Source organism: Scophthalmus maximus, chromosome 8 (genome assembly GCF_022379125.1).
Source record: "Scophthalmus maximus strain ysfricsl-2021 chromosome 8, ASM2237912v1, whole genome shotgun sequence".
Taxonomy (NCBI): domain Eukaryota; kingdom Metazoa; phylum Chordata; class Actinopteri; order Pleuronectiformes; family Scophthalmidae; genus Scophthalmus; species Scophthalmus maximus.
The window spans coordinates 17,017,010-17,036,073 of NC_061522.1; the positions used below are offsets into that span (position 1 = coordinate 17,017,010).

A 19,064-nucleotide genomic window follows, 5' to 3' on the forward strand; every position below is an offset into this window, starting at 1 on the left:
AGTCATTGAAAGAGATTGTTTCTTGGGCATGTAAATCATGAGAAGTGATGTTGACACTGACATGTTCCATGATCAAATGACAGCGTATCATGTCATGCAGCAGGGTTTTGAACTGAAAGAAACTCTTTTATATTTTTGAAATGACAAAACACACATTATTCCCCCAGAGCCTAATGGAGGAAAGAATCTGTCACCCGCTTATAAAGAAGCAGTTTATTTTTGCAGATATCGATCTCCTGGATGTCTGACCTTATCAAACACTTAATATGACCTTTTACAAAACAACTTTGATATTGTGTGACATTCAGTTGAAGTTGTTGTAAAGGTTCAGTGTGAGACAGAGTCCCATCTAGCATTGAATATAACAACATACCTAACTGTATACGGTATGTGGAAAATACTTTTTGCCAAGTTCGTGTCAAGATGCAGATTTTTCTTCCACTTCATTTCAGTTCCTCTGGGTTCACAGACATTTCAAGTGAGGATCTAAGCTGATTAGAAAGTATTTTGAGTAGTTGCAGACAAAGAGAAGAACATGATGATTAATATAGTGGAAATTTAATGCTAAAACTACTGTGCACGGTGACTTAAACCCATACCTGGAGAGATCACCAGTATTTTTATTGTGTCAAGACATTTTTACATTGTGTACAATGCTTTCCAGCTACTGTCATAATTTATACCCATCATTTCTGCATATTTCCCTTCCATAAATGTTTAACTCCCAAGTTGTGATGTGGTAACAGCTCCAGACAACTGAGGCTTTTTCGTGCACCCGAACTTCCATTGTCACTGAGTCCAAGCGAGAATGAGCAGCATCTGCTTCCTTCACCAGTGGTTGGGACGAGATGGGGCATGTGGAGGTCGCCTGCGTGAGAAGACCATGAAAAGAAGAAAAGGTTGTGAAGATTGTCAGGTATAGTTTCTTATCATGAGCAGAGCAGTAACGCACAGCTGGCAAATGGAGGAGGGAAAACAAAGGAGTGGGGATGCATACCTTCATTCATCCCTGTGCATCTACGAACAAAGCAAAAGCAATGTGTAACACTATCTTTACTCTCTGTTGCCACTGGCAACCGCGGTTACCATGGTGATACACGGCTCCATCGTACACCAAGGACGGGAGGTCATGCCATTCTGCACACAGAAGAGTGAAACCTTCTTGTTCTGCTCGGCGCGCTCTGTTTGACTGCTGTGCAAATCAGACGGCCGTGGTCTGAACTACACACTGGACATTTCACGTGTGCGGTTATGTTTATGGTTTGAGCATGAAACGGTAAATAGACAAAGAAACGAGAAATGAGGGGGGAAACACCACCAAAGACATGAAGAATCAAATGAAGCAAAGAACATCAAACGCCAAGAAGAAGCACCAGAGGCCACACCTTTTTCCGTGCTTTTATTCAGTCCATCACTTTATACACCCTCTGAGAAAGAGGCCCTTTTTCCTTTCATTATAGTTTTTATCACTATGGTTTTTTAAGACGGTTCTTTCTTAAGAGATAAATTTATTTGTGCTCAAGGCACTATCACCGAGTTGTGGGAGGTAACTGTCGGAGGATGTTTGGCCGGGCAAGGCCATCTACAGTATAATTATCAGTAAAGACCCATAAGACATCCCACTGCTGCAGAGACCCCCCCCCCCCAACCTCCTTGCTCCTGCATCTCAGGTTTAATTGGTCCACAAAGGAGAAATGCTAAGCTCTATCCATACATGAAAAAAAGCTCAATATAGTAAGTAAGTTGAGGCACAGAATTACCTTCAGTCAGTCATATTTTAATAAGCTCATTTGAAGGCTGACTTTGAAGATCCACCAAAAACACAAAATGACGTAATCAGAAAGTGCTGCAAACTTAATGAGGTGCTTAGTGTGTGAGATTACTGACAAAACATTACCATGTAAAATTACTTCTAAATATGTTTCTTTACCATTATATAAAGAAGTTATGAATTATACATTGTTTTAAGATGCATGTAATTTTAAATGAAACAAAAATTCAAGATGACCTACTTGGTTCATGATCTTAAAGTCAATAAAATCATCAAATGTATCCCTTTTCATAATAGTTAAAGAAGAAAATGTCATTGTTTTCTTTGTTAAAAAAACTAAAAACCTACACAAAAAGTTACAAAAATACATAAACAATGCATCTGAAATGCACAGACTGAAACAGCATCCGGAAATATAAGTGTGTAAACACAAAGATGTGTGTGTGTGTGTGTGTGTGTGTGTGTGTGTGTGTGTGTGTGTGTGTGTGTGTGTGTGTGTGTGTGTGTGTGTGTGTGTGTGTGTGTGTGTGTGTGTGTGTGTGTGTGTGTGTGTGTGTGTGTGTGTGTGTGTGTGTGTGTGTGAGAGAGAGATTCTAGTCAAGCAGGGAGGGCTCTGAAGGACGTATGACAGTAGGTCGGTTGGGAGCAGCTGGGGGTCTTCTGCTGCAGGAAGAGAGGTGAGAGAGAGGAGGGGGAGGGAGGGAGGGAAGGATAAAACATGCAAGGCAAAATATCATGAGAAAGTCATCATGCACCAACCATTCCCAAACCACCAAAAGTCAAACCGTACTGAACAACCCTTCACCAGCGACGCCAAAGCCCCACGAGTAGAATTCGATTGTGTATATGTGCTCAGTACATGAAGGGTCCTACCTGGGAATTCCCGGCGGCAGGGCCGGAGGCACACGGGCCGGCCGTGATGGGACAAGAGGCACAGAACCCGAGTTGGGGTCGCCTGCGTAAGCTGCTTGCCCCGGTGGAGGGCCGGGGCGCGAAGGCACAGGCGGTGCTCCAAATGCTGGTGAGGGGTTGAGGGCGGGCGGAGGACCCGAGGCGGGCCCCCTCACACCCAGGGGTCGGCTGGGAGGGGGAGCTGCTGCTGAGGCAGGGCGGGTTGCGGGAGGAGGACTGCAAAAGAGGGACCGAATTAGAGTATAGTAGAGAATTACATTTGAACACGAGGTATGTATTCCATTAAATTTGTTATTGAGATTAAACTGTTCAACTAAAGAAGCCTGGATACAAGCAGACGTGCTCTGATATTATAATCTGCTCAACTCTGCGTGAACCATCCTTAAGTTTCCCTGCCTAGTGGATTTGTGTGACTACACTCAACGCTGAGTCGTTTCAAAGAAATAAGTAACAGCCGAAGTAGTATTCAGACTTTGGGAAATGATAAGGCAAAACCCCTGCTGGATATATTGAATAATAGGGTCCGTTTAATAAAGACAGACTACATACTTGAACATTTTGCAACAAAACGCCTGAAAGGAATTGCATCCCTATTTTTTTTATACTGCGTTATAGTTACATACATTATTAGGAACATCTCTGTGGTTTTGAAAAATACATTTTATAAGAATATATATATATATATTTATTTTTTTTAAAGTCAACCATTACATTTATATTACAAACATTATGGCAAGAACATTTATTTTCACACCCACCCCAGTATTTGTGCATTCCTGCAGTTTTTCAACATTTTTCTTCAGGTTTGTTACCTTGGCTCCTTGGGTATCCAGCCGTCATCCACTGGCGGAGGCACTGGGGTGGAGACAGTGGTGGTGCTTATGTCTCCGATTAAGACCAGGGCTTCTTTCAGAGCGTGGTACATCCTCAGCATCTCATCTCTCCTCTGAGCCTGCTCCGCTGACTCCTCCATCAAACTGCCCTGGTCTCCTGCTGAGTACAGGTAGGCCAGCAGCTCAGAGTGGATGAAGTCCTTCGCCTGAAGGATGGGAGAGGGAAAAGGAACGGAGGGGTGATTAATCAAGTTAGGATGACAGACTGAGCTATATTACTGATGAATGGCTCTCATTCATCATGCATCTCAAGATCTGGAAGTTGAGCAAGATAAAGCGGCGCACGTACACTGTTGATCATGAGGTGCATTATGGTCTTGGGCATGAGGTCTCTGATGGACTTGTTGACGATGCCGATGTAGGAGTCCACGAGGTTGCGGATGGTCTCCACTTGCCGTTCCAGCTGAGGGTCCATGGAAACTGTGTCGCTGGGAACCATCGCATCTTCGTTCTCAGGCTTGGAGGGACAGAGACAGAGGAAAACGAGAGGATGTAGCAATTTGATGGCAATGTTTCATTGTTTGTTTGTCTGTTTGTTAGTGAGCAGGATTTGGCTAAAAACAACAGAACAGATTTCCATGAAGTTTTGCGGGGGGTGGGACATTAACCAAGGAAGAATTCATTAAATATGAAGCGGTTCCACAGAAATGGACGGATCCAGGATTATTTTTTCTCTATTTTTCTAACAAGGCGAGAATGGGCCCCCGCCATACCTGGTTTTTCCGTCCATCCACTCTATGCCAGTATTTTTTTTACCACAAATCTTTTTGAGGAAAGTGAAAACAATTGGAAACACCGGTCTTTCTTAAAATGCTGGACCTATAGCATTTAAAGGGGCAGCAAGCGATTTTAATCCACTACACTTTTTGTAAAACTCAGCGAATATTTCCTCACGGGCTGCTAGCCGCCGCTTCTGTGTGCTCGCCGAAAAGACAAATCCGAATGTTTGGCACAGCCCTGGCTTTGTAAATAGAAAAACAACATCACTCCTTGACACCTTAAGACACGTGCTAGCGACAAGCGCCACCACTCAGGGGTTTTGGTGTGCCATACCCAAGGCTGCGGGTTCGGGCCTCGACCAGTGCAGTCGACGAATCGGCAACAAACAACCTTTCTCCGAAAATCGCTCACTGCCCCTTTAAATCGTGAACACACTCTTGTGTACCTGGTCCTTCTCTGGGTAAACACCAGCTCTGAGGAACGAAGCCTTCCAGCTGTCCACGTCCTCCTGAGTGTCACACGCCAGCTCAATCTGACGCAGGTCCTTATACACATTCCTGTCAGACACACACGCACAGACCATTAACCGGAGATTTTAAACAGATGCTGTGGACACTGTTGGTGTAGGAGAAGGTAGAATCCGCACCTCTGTTCTGTGTTGAAGATGGCAAACACTTGTTTGCTAGACATGAAGCCTTTCTCCACGTCTCTCAGCTTCAGGTTATCCAGAGGCAGCATGTACTTCTTCTCCTTCTCCTGATAAATCACGGCATAGTGATAAACAATTGTGAATAAACCAACTCACTCACACCAGCATAACAGTGCATCTTCAAAAGTTTTATTTAAGTGTACAATAACTAAGGTTTCACGCTGCCGTTACAGTGTTTTACTGCAGTCTTACATAGTCACCACACAAAATGGACCAAATGTCTTTAAAACATGTATTTCTGTGCTTTTGCTGTCCCGTAGGCAGCCTTACCTCCTCATCTTTATACCAGGAGAGAGACTCGGCAGTCAGGACGAACCAGTAGTCCTTGGATCCTCCCTTCATGATGCTGATGTTGATGGTGAGCCAGCCTCTGCGGATCACCTGCACATGACAGTCCAACAGTTGACTAAACCACACAACCCACCAGAGGAATATTGTGGATCTATAGCAAGCAAACAGAACAATAAGGGAAAAAAAGTTACCCAAAATATAGAGTGGACATGTTCAAAGACATGTCACATAAACAATCAAACCCGCACAGCAGCAACTCAAGTCGCAGTGTCATTAAAAAACAACTGCCGTACAGTATCTGTGGCAGCAAACACAACACAAACGTAGAGAGAGAAAAACAAATGATGACAGGCTTCGATGAAAAGTCACCTTCTCTGCATCCCTCTCGTGGCAAGACTGACAGACAAAGGGAAAGAGACACACGGGGATAATGAGCAGACATACAGTATGCAGCACTCTAGTCTGAAAGTTTTATAGAAGTGGAGAGTCGGCCTCGCAGAGATCTGGATGCCACCACATCAGGTGCACCTCTGCCGGAGGCAGACAGCTGAAGGAATAAATGTTATTTTGTGTTTTTCAGACGACAGCGAGATCCACAATGAGAAGAAGCGAAAGCCGCACAGGAAACACCTCTTCTTCTGGACACATCGAGCTCTAGCATCTCAGTGGGACATTCAGGGGAAAATGAAGGCCGCAGCTTTAACACAAGAGAAGGTAAGTCAAGTTTTAGGCTGTAAGGTTTATCGTGATGCAAAACATGATCTTACGTATTCATACGCGTTTGTCCACACTCAAAGTTAAAGAGCAGCTGTACAGCCTCATCAAGAAATGTTTTTTCATATCTTAGTTCGGATACAAAGACATTCAAACGGTCCAATTGTCAGAAGGACAGAGGAATCAGGATGTTTTCTCTCTCTCTAAAGAAAAAAAAAACTTTTCCAGGATATTTTTTAAGATTTGAGACATGTAGATGAGGCTGATTGGAGACTATAAATTGCCCAGGACTCTAAATGTCTCTCTTTAAAAAAAATAAAATATATATTTCACATAATCAATTAAGCTCTACAAGCTACCAGACAAATGTTATTCTAGTTATTATATAAATAAATGACAAACAATTTCATATATGTATTTTTCTGAAAAACATTGATTTGCAAACTGTATCCAAAGCCCCCGCTACCACCAATATAACAGAATTGAGGTTAAAACCAGGACAACATCAGAGACTAATATGAATGGAATCATCCTAACTGAGACATGAAATGATGACATTATCAGTCAAACAAGAAGTTGACTTAAAGGCATATAAATTTACCTATCAATTAACTAAAAAAAAAAAAAAGTATTATATACACACAGTATTATAAAACCAATCAGTCCCAGTGGATGTCTGAGCTGAGGCCTGAGGGCACTAACAGGTCCAGCAACAGACATGTGCATGCAGAGATGGTGGACTATTACTCTCTGTATTGTGAATTCTTAACCATAAATGCTTAATATTTGTCAAACTTTCTCAGAGCCTAAAATATATATATATATTTTTATGTGACATCATCTCAGAGCAAAGTCAATGAGAGAAGGAAAGATAGCGGGCGGAAGAACAGAGAAACACAATGAGGGAAAAAACGTGCATTGGAAAGAAGAGCCACAGTTTTACCACTACTTGGAACATGGTATCTGGTTCTCATAATACATCCATCAGCACGACTCTTTCACTTCCCTGTGCTTCTCGAGCAGCGCAATTCTCTTCCTCGTCATGGTCTGACTGACCGTTGACTCCCCGCCCCACCCACCCAAAGAGGAAGTGACAAGTGGATTTGCATTGGGTACAGTACTTACAAGAATCTCTCCCTGGGTCATGAAAAAAGGAGGAACAGCAGAGGAGACAGAGGAAAGGGAAATGACGAGAGGAGAGAAGAGGGGCACAGACAAGAGTATGTAAATGTGAAGCAACGCAGGGCACCAATGATGGTGGGCTGAGACAGAACGACAGAGAGAACAAGAAATCAAACAGAATAGCAGGAGAATGCAGCGGATACTCAGGTTTAATTACCTGATTGGGCATGACTCTCTTCTTGGTAGCGTTAGTGGAGGTCCTTTGCTGGGCACTACAGGAGCGAGATACAGAAATATAAAACCACATGATATAGTTTATATAGTTACAATTTCACCAGGGGCTACAACTAATTCTTATTTTCATTATTCATTCTTCTGCTCAATATTTCCTCGTTTACTTGTTTAGCCTATAACATGCCCGTCAGAGCTTCTTAAAGCCCAACGTGATGTCTACAATTTCTTTAATCTGCCCAATCAAAAACACAGACAAATGAGGGACTGGAACACATTCTGGCATCCTCACTTGAAAAGTGACTCAAAAGGATAAATCTATTCCCTAATTGTTTCAGCTCTACGACTTATACAGTCTTGTACAGTGACACACTGGCCTTCATGGGTTTTTCTGCACCCAGAGTCACTGAGGCGGTTAATGATCTAATTGTGGAGATGTTGTAAAGGTGGACTGATTAAATGATTCCACAAATTCTGGCCTTCTCAGGAATTTTGAAGTGCTGGTAAGAGAAGGATATTCGATTAGTGAAGATATACTGCGACACAGAAATACAGAGGATATTTATGAGACAATTCAGAAACAGTAATGTAATTACATAGTTTGGCCACCAGAGAGCACTTCATCGATGATATACTGTTACCCACCATCAGTCAGGACACACTGACAGTGATTCCAGTTTGTCGACCCTTTCTAGTTATTTCACTGAAGTCTAATTCCTTTCAAGAACTACAAAAACATTTTTTAGAAACATTTACTGACCCAACATTTGATTTTTTTCCCTTGATTCCCTATGCATTAGCAGACTCACGTTAAAGGGCATGGGAATACTTTTACACGGACGTCCATCTCTGTTTTTCCTAGTGAAACTCAATAAATCAATAAGGGCAGCCATGTCTTACTTGGCAAATCCAATGAAGTCCTCATGGTTAGTGTTGATGTAGGAGAGCTCTATGTCAATCAACAGCAGCACCTGACGGCCGAAACACGACAAGATGTTTTGTACACACAAAAAAACAACTGTACAGGTACTGCATCTCTCACACACACACACACGCACGCACACGCACACACACACCCACACACACACGCACGCATGCACACACACACACACACACACACACACACACAAACACACACACCTGGTCTTTCGTTTTGCTGTCTCGCTCTCTGACGTAGGTGGTGACGATTCTCTCCGTCTCTTCTCTTAGCCGTGGGTACGAGCCCAGCTGTACAGTGGACACACGCACATACACTACTGCAGGCACCGTGACTGAAGGACACAAACCTACTGTACGCAGGCTTACACTACACCATAAACGCACTGTGTGTATCCACACAAGCAGTTACAGCCCGACCACTGACAGTAAATATGCAGTTCATATAAAACAATATTAGGCGAGACATTTGACACACCACGTGAGGAGGGCATGCACTAGTGAGTTCCGTAATCAGCTTGAGGTTTCATTGCCAGTTGTAGATGTTGACATAGGATCTAAATGTGTGAAGTAATGGTGAATTAAAATCAGAGTTAGCATATTGTCATCTCAAGACGTTAAGAGAGTCTCTCAGCGAATCAGGGAGGATTTAGGAGAAAAGGTTAAAGTCCAGAGAGAGGTGAAGACTGGGTGTGGTCTGGTGGAGTCCTGTCGGGGTTTTATTATTGGGGTCACTGGGTAAAGGGTGTATCACAGGAAACATACATACAAATATCCTTTGACAAGACGGGGTGAAAAACAGCCACGGTTTCTAATCAGCCAAATTTCTTAGTGCGGGAGTGGGGGTTGGTGAGGGGTTGTTATATCACAGGTCTCAGTGCTGATGGGGTGAGTGGGTCCAGGATCAGAGTGGGGAAAGTCTCCCAGGTTTGTGATTCAGGGGGGGGACACTGGGTGTGGTGGGCGTTGAGCGAGGCATTAAAGCAGCGAGAGGGGCAACGATCGACAACACCAGACAGAGACAAGTTAGTTCATTTCATATTTGTGTTAATCTTTTCCTTTCTTTGACTGCTCTCTATCAATCTTTTGCTCTTTGCTTGCATTTGTTTTCCCCTTCACTACTTTCTCTTTCTGTCATAGCTGCTTTCAGACATGCACTTGAGGTCCAGACGTTCTCCTGAACTTTTCTGCATGAAATGTGTTTTTCTCCAGACATTATACGGATCTTTTCCTGCCAGCCCCCTAGTAAAAATTCTGGAAAATGTACGTGTCTGAAAACAGCTTCTGTCTCTATTCATCCGTTCATTAAAATCTGTCTCTCCGCTGTTCCTGTTTACCTTTTCTGTGCACTTCCTGATCAGGGCGACAAGCTCGGTGACGACGAGGTCGACGCATTTCAGACAGGGGTCTTTCAGCTTAATGACCTGCTTTTTCACTATAGCCTCAAACGCCAGGTCGGGGGTGAACAGGCCTGTCCTGTGGTGAGGCATCATTGGAGTTGGAGTTTAATGGAAGGAGGAGGAGGAGGCGGTGTCGCATGGCGGTGGGCCATGGTGAGGCAAAGGGGAACGGTGGTCGAAAAACGGACCTCCAAGTTGGATGGGATAGGTTGCAAGATGGTGGAAACAGATAAGAGTTGTAAGAGGGAAAGGAAAGATGAAGATGAGGAGTATGACAAAGAAAAAGAAAAAAAGCATTGGGTTAGTTCAACTTCATGTTCAGCAAAGAAACAAGCTGCAGGTCCTGCTTCGTGTCCGTGTGGATGGTAAGAGTCAGCCTGCAGCTTTTTTGTTAAAAAGAGTGTGACTCTTTGAATCCATAATGAAAGATCTCAACGGCATTTGGAATGTTAAATCTAGCAAACAGTTGTTGACACACAACTCGCGGCAGATGTGTCCTCGTGATTTGGTTGGTCCTTTCCCTTGTCCTCTAACGCCATCATCTGGTTAAATAATTTCAACTCCTGCAACACTTTTGTCTTCCCGTGTTCAGAGCTGAATAGCAGACGCTTGACAAAGATGGTTAACAATACACCTGATGAACACCCGCAGGTTACGCTGCTTTTAGCATTTCGCTTAAAACAACACCGGGCCTGAGGAAAGCCTCATTAAGCCTGATCGCACAACTATGTCGACCCTTGTTTGAGCTGTAGCCCAAAACCTGCAGCTTGTTTTGCAATGAACTTGCACATGAGTGTGTAACAGCCCGTCTGCCTCTGACAACACCCCAGCGCAGCCAGGACACTCAGCTATATCTACAGCACTGTTAGTCGTACAAGCAAACTTGAAAGCAGTGCTGTGAAAGAGAAATGAAGCACTCTTGTTTGAATTCATTCACCTAAGATTTCAATCCACCCATAACTGTGGCTTTACACGAATGTACATGAAGTGGGCCAGCCTCTGTGGTGTGTATGTACGGGTGTGGCAGCCAGGCAGGAGACCATGCAGTGGTACCTTATTGGTGCACTGTCTGACTGTGTTGATGAGCTCCTGGATGACCAGGTCGATGCATTTCAGACAGGGCTCTTTCAGCTTAATGATCTGCTTTTTCACTATGGCCTCAAACGCCAGGTCTGGGGTGAACAGGCCTGTCCTGAAGGACATACAGACAAGACGGACATGGAGACATGGAGCGGGAGAGGGGGACACACAGGAAAAGTGTGAGACAGGCTCCAAGACAGGGAAGGCATGAGTAGACGGACACTGAGGAAGACCAGGTGGGGAGGAGTGGAAGAGGAAGTGGAGGACAGACATACATCCAATGAGCAAATTGGACTGGAGTCAGATATAGAAGAAAGCAAAGACAGACAGAATGACCAGCAATCTTAACGGAGACATGGAAAAACAGGACAGACCCTGACACCAGAGGACAGAGAAGACTGACGGTCTTTACGAGGCTGAATTGACACAAACAAAGGAGCGGACAGACAGATCAGTAGACAACTTGCCTCACTCCGTGGATGTTCTTGATGGCATAACTGATCTCTTTCCTCAGCTCCTTCTCGTCAAACTCCATCTGAGACACAGAATGAAAAACAGAGAAAAGATTTATCTACCTCAGCCATGGTATCACAAAATTTAGGGCAAAACATCATTTTGAGTCCTATATTATAAAACCTGACATTTTGGAGGCAAAATACACATCTGGGTCATATGGAGATGGGAATGCAAGTTTTTAATGAAACAGCATATAGGTGGGGTCTGCATTTTCCGAGTGCTCTGTTTTTGAGTCAAGCACACTCACACACAAAGCCAGACAAGAGGAGTTATCTGTGGATTTGTGTCCCCTCTTGGTATTGGAGTAATGCGAAAATAGGCAACATAGCTACAGTATAATAATAATACAGTATGGCACCCGTATTATACAGATTGCTACATCAGAACTGTAAACACAAAACCCTCTCAGAGCACAACATTAACCCAACTATAACAAATCAGTTATTTGAGTTAATAGGAAAATAATAGAGAGAAAATCCTTGACAAATTAAATTACAAATATAGAAATGTGTGACTTTAAGATCATAAATTAAATCCCTAAAACATAACAATCATAATGTAAATAGTGAATCATAACGATAGTCACCTTCACCAGCTCGAAGGGGAAGCGTTCATGAAAGATGCGGTTGATCTTCGCTCCACCGGACAGGTTGGAAGTGTCCACCTGATCCCCAGAGCCCTCGATGCACTTCTCAAAGTCAACACCAAACTGCTGCACCATCCTGTAGCGTGTACACAGTATAAGGGAAATGCCAAACATCCTGCGACAATGTGTTAGTGTGCCAGAATCTGTGTAGCTACTGACTGAAGTAAGGCCTTGGTCTTGCGTGTGGGGTCGTCAGGGCGGAAGTTCTTGTACTCCTCCACCTCTTTCTCCAGCGATAAGAGCTGGCTTTGCAGCTTGCTGCGTAACCCTGGCAACGTGTCGCGGATGTGGTTGGTAAGTTGCTGGAGGAAAATGAAAAGTAATTAAAGAAAAGTGTGTTTTGATATTAAATCTTGAGTTAAATCATCTGTACTTTAAACTAGAGAATGCAACTAAGTCCAGTGCAGCAGATCTCTGCATATGAGACAACACATTTGATGCACAAATTGAAATATTCATATCCCGAAGATTTTCCTTTTAGAAACATATGTATGTACCCTGTGATACCCTGTGAGCTTTTCCACATACAGTAGAGTGAATCCACATGACATACGCTGTGTGTCTCACCTGGTTGAGGGTCTTCTGCAGGTGTTGTGTGCCCATGCGTTCTGCAATGTGTCTGTATGCGGGATGGGACAGGAAAAATTTCCTCTCAGCAGCCAAAGCAGCCCGGATGTCTTTCTTCCCATCAATGTCTTTTTGACTGCGGTTCACCACCCCAATGTAACCTTAAGAAAAATACAGAAAAAAAATATCAAAATACCAAAATAAATAACCATGCTGAAGAATAGTCCAACAGCAAAACGCCCCAAACCATGCAATGAGTGAAAGCAGCTTCCGTACAGGCCTGAGAGCAGCAAACCGAGTAGAGTCAATATTAAATACAATTTTTTTGTCATAATAACTTTAACTTAATAACTTTTTTTCTCCTAAAATTCGGGATGTATATGTGTAAGACGTATCAATTAACTGACAATCAATGTCATTACTGTAACTGTTACATTTTAAAGCCAATGCACAGAACAAACACATCAAATAATATGTCACTGACAGTTGTGTTGTATGTGTGAGTGTCTGATAAAATATCTGAGTGCCAGTCCTTGGTGGTAAATATCAGTGTGTTGTGATATGACTGTGTGTCTGTGATAGTGATAACCAGCAGCTGTGGACCTCTTTATAAAACTGTCAGTGGTTCATTGGCAGGCTCGCCAAAAAAAACACACTTTAGTCCACACGTAAATGTAGAATAACTATTTCTGTAACTTTTTGACCATTTTATAAAGCGATTGGTTTAAAGGTGACATATTGTGCAAAAAACACTTTTTCAGCGTTTGTGCACATAAATATGTGTATCTGTGGTGCCTGTCTAAACCCCACAGCCTGGCTCTGAACAACTGGTTCAGATTTCTCTCCCACTCTGATGTCACAGTTGGACTCTTTTGGGGGTAGCCCCGCCTGCAATCTGAGAACCTCAACTTTTCTGATGAACAGGCGTATGACATTTCCTACACATTTTGAAATTGGTAGACCAATCACAACAGACTAGGCCAGCCGCCCAATCAGAGCAGACTACGGGTTTATCTGAAGGGGGGAGTTAATGAAATCCAGGCGTTTTAGACAGAGGGGGAAAAGATGAGCTGCAGGAATGGGCAGTGTGAGAGCACTGATGCCTTCTCTGAACATTAGAGCATATAAGCCTTTTCAAGTGGTCACCCAAATTAAAAGTATAAACCTGCATATGAGCATGATATGTCACCTTTAAAAACAGAATTTAAAATGTGTGTGTGGACTCACCTCTGCGCAGTGGCAGTAGTTTGTTTTCCAGGATGTCTCGTGCGTCTGTCCCTTCGTCCATCAGGTCCAGTTTAGTGATCACACCAATAGTCCGCAGACCTAAAGAGAAATGTGTCACGGGTAATACTGATGTTCTAATATTCACACATGGGTGGGGAAGGGGTTTTAGAGTTTACACGGATAGTTTAATGAAACAATTTAGTTGGTTCAATTTGAATAAATGGAGAGATGCTTGTGAGGCTCGCAACTTGTGCTCTACTCAACTCTCTTTAATCCTCCACCATGCACACCATCCCAATCTGGAGATGTTATGTAAGCTGCAAATATTTCCTGTCTCTCCATTAGCCTGTCAATTCCTCTGGTGCCCTTCAGCAGTATTGCTGCCTGTTGTTTCAGCCCCACCACCACCCAGGCATCCACCTGCAGGCTTGGGGGGGGGGGATACTCCCTGTTATCTGTATGTAATCATATCTGGAGGGAATGTTGAGGTCGGAGCCAAAATGCCAAACTGTAACTCTGTTCTGCTGCGTCAATGAACATTTGAAATGTTGCCTGACTGAACTCACATTTTTCAGTGATGATAAGAAGAGAAGTTCATGGTTTACCATTAGCACACTAGCACAGCGTCCCGAGTGCTTGTATGCCAGCAACAAACTAAATATATATATTAAGTGGTGAACAATGTGTATAAAGTCAATTTCTGAAACCACAAGTTACAAGTTACCCTTAAGGTGGATGTAAGTTAAACTCCCTTTGTGCTGTGATGATTTATTAAAACTTCTAAACTCTGTCAGCAGCAGATATACAGTATGTAGTAAGCCCGTATCTTGAAAAAGGTTAATAGGATCCTCTGGATTAACAAAATGGGATGAAAGGCAAAGATGATTACATTTAATTATATATCTCTGCTAATCTTATTCAACACATACCCGGAAGTCTATTAATAATGTAACTGTTAATTATTCTGATGAGCCGGCACCTGCACTGAGCCAAAGATTAATAGCAAGAAGAAGAGAACTAATGGCTGCAGGACACAGTGAAGATTCACTGGTATAGTGTCGAATTACAGCAAAGAAACATACAAGATTTAAAAAAAAAAAAGGGTATAAAAAGACATACAGATCCACATGATCCTCCAAACGCCCACTCCTGCTCTTACCCTGAGGGTCCACCTCCTTGGCTATCTTGAGGGCGTCAGAGTTGGCCAGGTCAGTGTTGGCCGGAGTGACGGCGAGGATCAGACAGCTCTCCTTGGTGATGAACTGCAGCAGCATGTCTCTGATCTGGTGCTCGATGTCCTGAGGCTGGTCCCCCACGGCCACTTTGGTCATCCCCGGCAGGTCGATGAGGGTCAAGTTCAGCACTGAGGGACGACGACGACGGGTCGACGAGAAGGAAAGAAGGATTCAGTTAGACAGGGGTTGAGAACTCGCTCGACCACAACACGAGTTGTTTGTGTATGTGTGTGTGTTACCATTTGGGGAGTAAACACGGAGGTTGATGGGGATGGGGGAGATGCCCTTGTTGGATCCAGTAAGACGCTCGGTCTCTGCTTCAATCTCCATACGGACTTCATCAAAGTCCACAAACTTGCGGCCCTTACAGTGCAGGAACTCCGCATACTCTGCATGGTGTAAATGAGAGACGGGACAGAGGGTAAGGGGTTAACAGGAGATAAAAGCTGGCAAATAATCGTCCTACAATATTGCCAAAACAAACTTTTCCTATTGCTTGTGGCATAAACTAATTCTTTTTTGTGTGTGTGTGTGTGTAGTGGTTGCGACTGCTGATTCTGGCTACATGCATCTGACTCGATTTCTTGAAAAGCCTGGATTCAAGAGTGCAAACTCTTGCATGCAACTTGCCTGCGACACTGTTAACCAGCTGGAGGATCAGAGGACGACGGGTGACGATGCCAGAGCCTCTGGGCAAAAAGTCCCTGAGGGAAAGACAGAGGTAAAGTTTAACACACATGCATAACATACATACTGTACAATACAGGATGTTGACAAACATACAGACATTTGGCGATGTCACTACATTAGGTCAAATTCAATTTTAAAGAGCAGTCGGGGCACTGACTGACCCGTGATGAATTTCTACAACATGATGCTTCTTGCAAATAAATATAAATGAAAAACAAAAAGAGATTTCATTTTCAAAATTATGTCTACTACTACAACCATTAAATACATATGCAGGCCTCTAACTGAGCGGCTGCATTATTCATACAAGCCCAAGATTGACTTACAACCCGATCCATTATATATAGTGCAGAGAGAGAGAGAGAGAGAGAGAGAGAGAGAGACCTCTCCCTCCGTTTCCCCTTCTCGTTACATACACGCTCATGAGAATGGAAAACTCCTGTTCAATAGAATTGTGATCATTTCCAGGTCACTGGCTACACATCTCTCCGACGAGCCATGCGAATATGTCTGTGTCTGCCTGTCTGTGTTTGGCAGGTCAGTGGCAAAGGCGAGTTTTAAGCTTAAGGTAAGAAGGCCACACACACACACACACACACACACACACACACACACACACACACACACACACACACACACACACACACTTATATGTGCCCCCCTGGCCTGTTGTCCACTGCTGACAGAGCAGTCAGGATGTTACACAACTATGATTCCCATCCTCTTTCCTCATCTCTTCCTGTTACTTTGTGAAACCGCATCACAAATACTACGATTACCAGCGAGACAGTTGATCAACTAAATCACGGAGTCATTTGCTACTTTTTTGTTTGTTTACCGTTATTGTAGAACAAATATCTTTGGGCTGTTTGTCTGATATTGGTCAGAGTCTAAAAATCAACGGAGCTGAAACAATAAGTTAGTTAATCGATTGATCCATCAACAGAAAATTAGTTTCCAACTTAGTCATGTAATTGTTCAATCTTTTAAACTGGATTATTGCTTCTTAAATGTAAACATCGTTCATTCTGAATGACAAACATTTCATCTTGGGCTCTCAGAACTAGTGATTGACATTTTAAGATTGATTTTTTTGGGGATTATTTTTCCTTTTTTTTTCATAGACTAAGGTGAATCAGTTCACAATTCACAATTCCCAGTCTCCTTTGCTTACGACCCCTTAATGTAAGTCTTGTCTCTTGATTTTCTATTTTAAACTCTTCAGTTTTTTTCATTTGCATAATTTTTAGAGGCCTAAAGAGGTAAAAGTAAAAAAAACACATTGATTACATTAAAAAGTCAAATAATTTCCCTCATATATTCAACCCTACTGATCACTTTTCGGAGCACATGTTTTCTGCAGCCTTGACTGACAGAAACAAAGTGAAAACATGTTCCCACAGTCTGCGCTGCACCTCTGCATGTCGGCGGGGCTAATTCACAATCATGAAAACCCTTTTGTGGGTATGTGGTGCCCAGTGTGTCATATACACATGACAGTGCAGCTGGTGACATCACTGACGACCCCTGCACAAACACATCAATGCCCCTACTGTCTCCCCCAGCCACTGCTTGGGACTCGGAGACAAAAGCCAACAGGGAAAAAACGGAGACATGGCGGCCTAATCCAAATTCCCCTATCTCGTGGACAACAAATGAAATCATTCTCACATGTCGACGTGATCTAGTTTGTGGCCACCTTCAGAGACACAAGTCTCCCGCTGCTATCGTCTGTAGATTAGGCCTTTGCTGCGGCGACACCACAGCCATTCCTTCTTCCCCTTCCCTTTTCTCGTGAACCGATTACATCCTAAACTCTGTGTGATATGTTCTGACGCACATTGTTAGTTTGAAACCGACCGGGCAGACGGAGCCAAGCATGTGGCATTAATGTTGCTTTTTCTGCTATTTGTCATCAAGGAGGATCCACAAGTGCTCGCTGAAATTCCTTGGAACTCATTCATCAGCCTCACAGAGAAAAGTGTTTGCATGCTGGGGAGTGCAGACTCCATTTTCATTTATAGTAAATTTCCAGTGCAACTCTCCAAATCGTTCATCTGACAACGACCTCATCAATCATATCAACGACCTTTTTATGTCTCACCCTTGAGGGTAAAACATTGACAAGACCTGTGAAATATGAGGCCCATAAAGACGTTTGAAAAACACCCTTTGTAAATGTTTGACAGGATATGAGCCTAATATGAAGCATTACGTGCTGACAATATTCCATTTTTAACTGCATAGATCCGGGATGTGGACCTTAAGGCTAGATCCACATTTAAAACACGTAAACCCGTTCCTCCAGTTTTTTTTGTCTCACGTTCAACAGCTGTTTTTCTTGCGTAAAGTGCGTAATTTTAGACCGTGAATAGCTCAGCTCCAAAATGGAAAGAATCCGTTAGAAGGAGGGGAAAAAAAAAAACCAGTAGGAACTGGGAGGCACCGACCCGCAGAGCGCGTAACCGAGTGCTTAGTTGGCGACTTTTACGCAAAAGCCTGATCTCTTAAAAAAAAGAGGACACAATACAACTCACTGAAATAGACACGCTGGCTGTATCAGATTAATCATAGGAAACACATTAACAGTCCAACCTGCCAACGAAATTCTCCAACACGGAGCTCTTCCCTGCGCTCTGGCCGCCGACGACCGCTATCTGCGGCAGGTCCAAGTTGCAGCTCTGGCCGATGGAGCTGAACGCGTCCTGGAGCTTGTTGATGAGGGGAATGAGGTCTTCCATCCCCCGGTTTCCCATTGCGGCGACTCGGTCCGTCCAACCCGGGCTCTGTCCTGCTCTCCTCCCCCGGTCAACTACGCGAACCCAAGGATCGCTCCGACAGCCAACCAACCCGAACTTCCCAGATGGCACAGGCGCCTGCAACGAGTCTGCGCGAGTTGGGTCGATCGAAACACGGCGAGGTCAAGATCCCAGAGCCCCGACAGCCGCGGCGAGGTCACACTCTTGCAGATTGCATAGTAAAAGTAGAGACATTAGACCGAAAAACTTCTTCTGTCATCATCCGGTCAGGCGACAGCCAGCCTCCGCCGGAGGTTGTGGCTCCGCCTCGAGCGTCACTCTGCGCGGCCATTGGTCCGCTGGGGAGTCCGTCAGTGCACGCGTCGGTTACATGTCCCAAGTGTTCCTCTATGGATTTGCACTTTGGCAAAGTAGGAAAAAAGTCAATGCAGCCTCAACGCATTTAAACTCGTGTCGCCTACCTGGTTGATATCTTTACCTTTTAAGTATGTGAAGCTTGAGTTCTACTTAGAAGTTTCCATATTGTGAATGTTTGACTGTGGTAATGTATTTGTGGGCCTCTGCACTAAATATCATTGTAGCCTTGTAAAAGTTATTCTATAATATGTTTTTTCCCCCCCTCACAATAAGATAAATAGATTTACT

General features: G+C 43.7%; 1 protein-coding gene across 6 annotated transcripts; it reads right to left on the bottom strand.

Moving 5' to 3' along the window:
• Positions 1-587: 587 nt before the first annotated feature.
• LOC118311914 (dynamin-2) lies at positions 588-18,712 on the bottom strand. 6 transcript variants are annotated; one of them, XM_047333634.1, is made up of 20 exons: positions 18,256-18,710; positions 15,601-15,674; positions 15,210-15,359; positions 14,895-15,098; positions 13,736-13,834; positions 12,509-12,669; positions 12,101-12,243; positions 11,882-12,017; positions 11,247-11,314; positions 10,753-10,891; positions 8,504-8,590; positions 8,264-8,334; positions 7,350-7,404; positions 5,276-5,386; positions 4,943-5,052; positions 4,742-4,853; positions 3,866-4,033; positions 3,496-3,722; positions 2,645-2,899; positions 588-868 (listed from the first exon to the last, which is right to left on the bottom strand). In XM_047333634.1, exons 1-20 carry the CDS (start codon positions 18,414-18,416, stop codon positions 829-831), a joined length of 2,571 nt encoding a protein of 856 aa, XP_047189590.1. In that variant the 5' UTR covers positions 18,417-18,710; the 3' UTR covers positions 588-828. The 6 variants fall into 6 exon arrangements, with proteins under 6 accessions (XP_047189590.1, XP_035491952.1, XP_035491951.1 ...); XM_035636059.2 differs by lacking the exons at positions 588-868; positions 10,753-10,891 and adding exons at positions 1,385-2,431; positions 9,637-9,775; XM_035636058.2 differs by lacking the exons at positions 588-868; positions 10,753-10,891 and adding exons at positions 1,385-2,434; positions 9,637-9,775.
• Positions 18,713-19,064: the final 352 nt, after the last annotated feature.